General features: G+C 33.3%; 1 protein-coding gene across 1 annotated transcript in view; it reads right to left on the bottom strand.

The window, feature by feature from the left end:
• TMEM33 (transmembrane protein 33) overlaps window positions 1-3,043 on the bottom strand; it is a 34,937-nt gene that overhangs the window by 9,678 nt on the left and 22,216 nt on the right. Inside the window, exon 4 of the mRNA XM_012648489.1 lies at window positions 440-507. Coding sequence (XP_012503943.1) covers window positions 440-507 — 68 coding nt within the window. The remainder of the gene's footprint in view (window positions 1-439; window positions 508-3,043) is intronic.

The following is a 3,043-nucleotide window of genomic DNA, read 5'->3' as shown; positions in this document are numbered from 1 at the left end:
AAAAAAAAAAAAAAAAAAAAAAAAAAAATTGGGGGGAAAGCAGTAGTTCTAAACATTAGTGTAAAAGAGATTCAGCACACTCTAATTATCTGGTATGTTAGAATTAAACATTGACAGAACAAGAGATTTCTGACAACTCATCAAATTTAAGAAGTAAGAATTTTTTTAAAAAAATAAGAGATCTATTTCAAACTTCAAAAGTTGTTCCAGGGACTCGGGAATAATTTTAAGTGCAATACTTTATCTACAAAATATACCCATTTGTAAAATTTCAACAATAAAAACTTCTAAACTTAAAACTTTCAAATCACTAAAAAATTTTTAACAAGTTTGTAAGAAATAGAAACTTTTTGTGACAAACGCCAAAATGTCTTAGAAATCAAATTCATGTCAAAGGTTTATAATCCAGGCATCAAAGACATAGCATAGTTTTACTTACATCAAGGACCTTTTTCGTATACGTGGCAGCATGAAGCAAAGAGAATAACAAGACTGGAAAAATACTCACTGAAGAAAACAATTAAGGAAAACATTTAAAAGTCATCAAGTACTTTGCAAAACATACTAGGTACTATGTCCAATACGCAGATCTGAAACGACATCTGCTACAATAAATTTGGTGGAATAGCTTCTGTTTTACTGATACACTTTAAATCAAGTGAAGTTTTGCTAACTGTAAAGAAGTAAGTGATTTCATTTTTTAAAACTCACTGTTCTTTTGATGAAAAAATTAATAGTGAAAAAAGTTTCATTTATTTCTATTGGTTAATAAAACCAATAAAACCATTTGCTAAATTAAATTGAAATCTAGGCCACCTCAAAGGCTTAGATACAGCTTTTAACCCCACAATGGCCTTCCTAGCCACTCTAAGTTAGCCTGCAAACACAGAGTCTTTTATAGTTATTTTACCAATCTCAACTGCTGAGGAAAGTCTGAGGTAATGGTTTAAAGAGTAGTTCCCAAATTCCCTCAACTAAAGATTTTATTTCCTTCCTACAAAGACCCCATTACTGAGTTACTGTACCTATCAAGATGTTACAATTCTGTTAATTTATAAAAAATAGACAATGTATATTTGGCTTTGCATATAGTCAACTGAAAGTCTCATCAGTTTATTTACAGACACAAGCAGAGAATATTTTTGAGTCCAACTGTTTGGCTTTATGCCATAAAAAACCTATACAATTTTCATTCAACTTTTTGAAAAATGGAAATTGCTCTAAAGCCCCATTCTCTACCCCAATATCTGCCAGGTTGATTAAAAAACAAAACAAAACACTTGTCAAATATTTCCAAAAAATGATATAGATTGTCCATCAATCATGAATGGCAAAAATACTTGCCCTAAAAATATGAGCAGTTTCTACGAAATGAACCATTATTTTCTACACTAACTGAAGGGCTGACATGGCAGGAAGAGGTTAACTCACATAACACAATCTGAGCATCGAATTCGTTATAACCACAACTCACTTAGGACCCAAAGGCTCCTAGTTTCCAACTGACGAGCAAGACATAGACTTACACCCAAGTGTTAGAAGAACTCTAACTCTCTAGTAACGCAGTTCTTCAGATTAATACACTGACCAATTCTTTCCCACCATTCACAAGAATTAAGAAAAATGCCAACTTCCTCAGTGGAGATCACACATATATATATAGAACGTTTTAAACTTTTTAATGAATCATAGACTCCTTTGAAATTGATAAAAGCTACAACCGCCTCCCCTAAAGTCACCGTGAAACTATTGTTGCTTAAATAATTCAACTTAAACTTTGACCCATATCCAGACTTGAAGCCTGATTCAATAAGAGGCAGTGTTAGGTAGTGAAAACAGAACCCTGAATTGGGTCAAGATACCTGGTTACACACCTGGCCACGTAACTAACCTCACTTTCCTTGGCCAAGTTTCAGCCTCTATCAAATGATTAAGTAGAGATCAAAGCTACAGACAGACCTCTCATGAGTCATTTATCTCTAACAGTCTATAGTTCATAAATCCTTGACAAAAAAATTCATAATCTTCGCTTTCAAAGTTACTTTTAAAATACATATTTAGAAAAGAAAAGAGGTGAAAACTCTACAATTTGAACCCTACATACCTGTCATTGATAAAGCAAGGACAATAGATCACTTTTGTAAGAACAAAGATCAAAACACAAGTTTGTAATATTACTTTGGGCCCACCTTGATTTATCTCCATAATACCCAACTACCTTAGGAATCAGATTAGCATTTCTTGCCAATTATTAGTTTCTGTTATTCTCACTGCTCACTACTTTCTCCTGTAAGGATTTAAGAAATAAGAAAACCTTAATCTTCAACATTTCCATGAAAGAAGGCCTAGCAAATAATTAACTGAATGGAAAAGGCAGAGAGGTTGTTTTCACTGGTCATGAGTCTCATTTGACATGACCTCAGGGTTCAGTCAACAGAACTGAGCTCCTGACCTGTGGCAGGCCCTGTCCCAGAGTTCAGTATTAATGTGTTCAATGTGCTCTGTATTAGTTATCGGAAAACACACTTCCTGTCATTTCTATTTCTCCCTCCAAAGAAATTTTAAGCCACTAAAAGGCATAACGAAAAATCTCTACATAACTTCCCATTGTATCTCAGAAAGGCAAGAATTGTAATACTGGCAACTGCAAATCACCTCAATGAATGTGACCAACAAATGCTGGTCAATCCAGTGATATACCAAACAGATGTGATTATCATTCACAGTTGCAGTACAATAATCATTTAGTGCGTTTTACCTAAAAATGAACAAATACAAATTATGATGGGACATTACAGACCCATGCACTGAAACATGGAAACTTTACCCTTCAGTTTCAAACTACTTATATTACCTTGGAGAAGTAAGGAATTTAAACGGAATCTCCATATACTGTATAGATAAGTTACCCATATACAAATATTTTTAAATGATACTTCAGTGTTATTCATCCATTAATTGTAGATTAGTTAGAGATTTTAAGTTAAAAAGACCTTGTCAGCAATACTACTTAGTACTCTGTATCCTTATCATTATATAACAG

This window comes from Propithecus coquereli, unplaced genomic scaffold, assembly GCF_000956105.1.
Source record: "Propithecus coquereli isolate 6110/MARCELLA unplaced genomic scaffold, Pcoq_1.0 Scaffold288, whole genome shotgun sequence".
Lineage (NCBI taxonomy): Eukaryota > Metazoa > Chordata > Mammalia > Primates > Indriidae > Propithecus > Propithecus coquereli.
The sequence above is the reverse complement of the archived record's forward strand: the minus strand, read 5'-3'. Positions and strand labels throughout refer to the sequence as shown.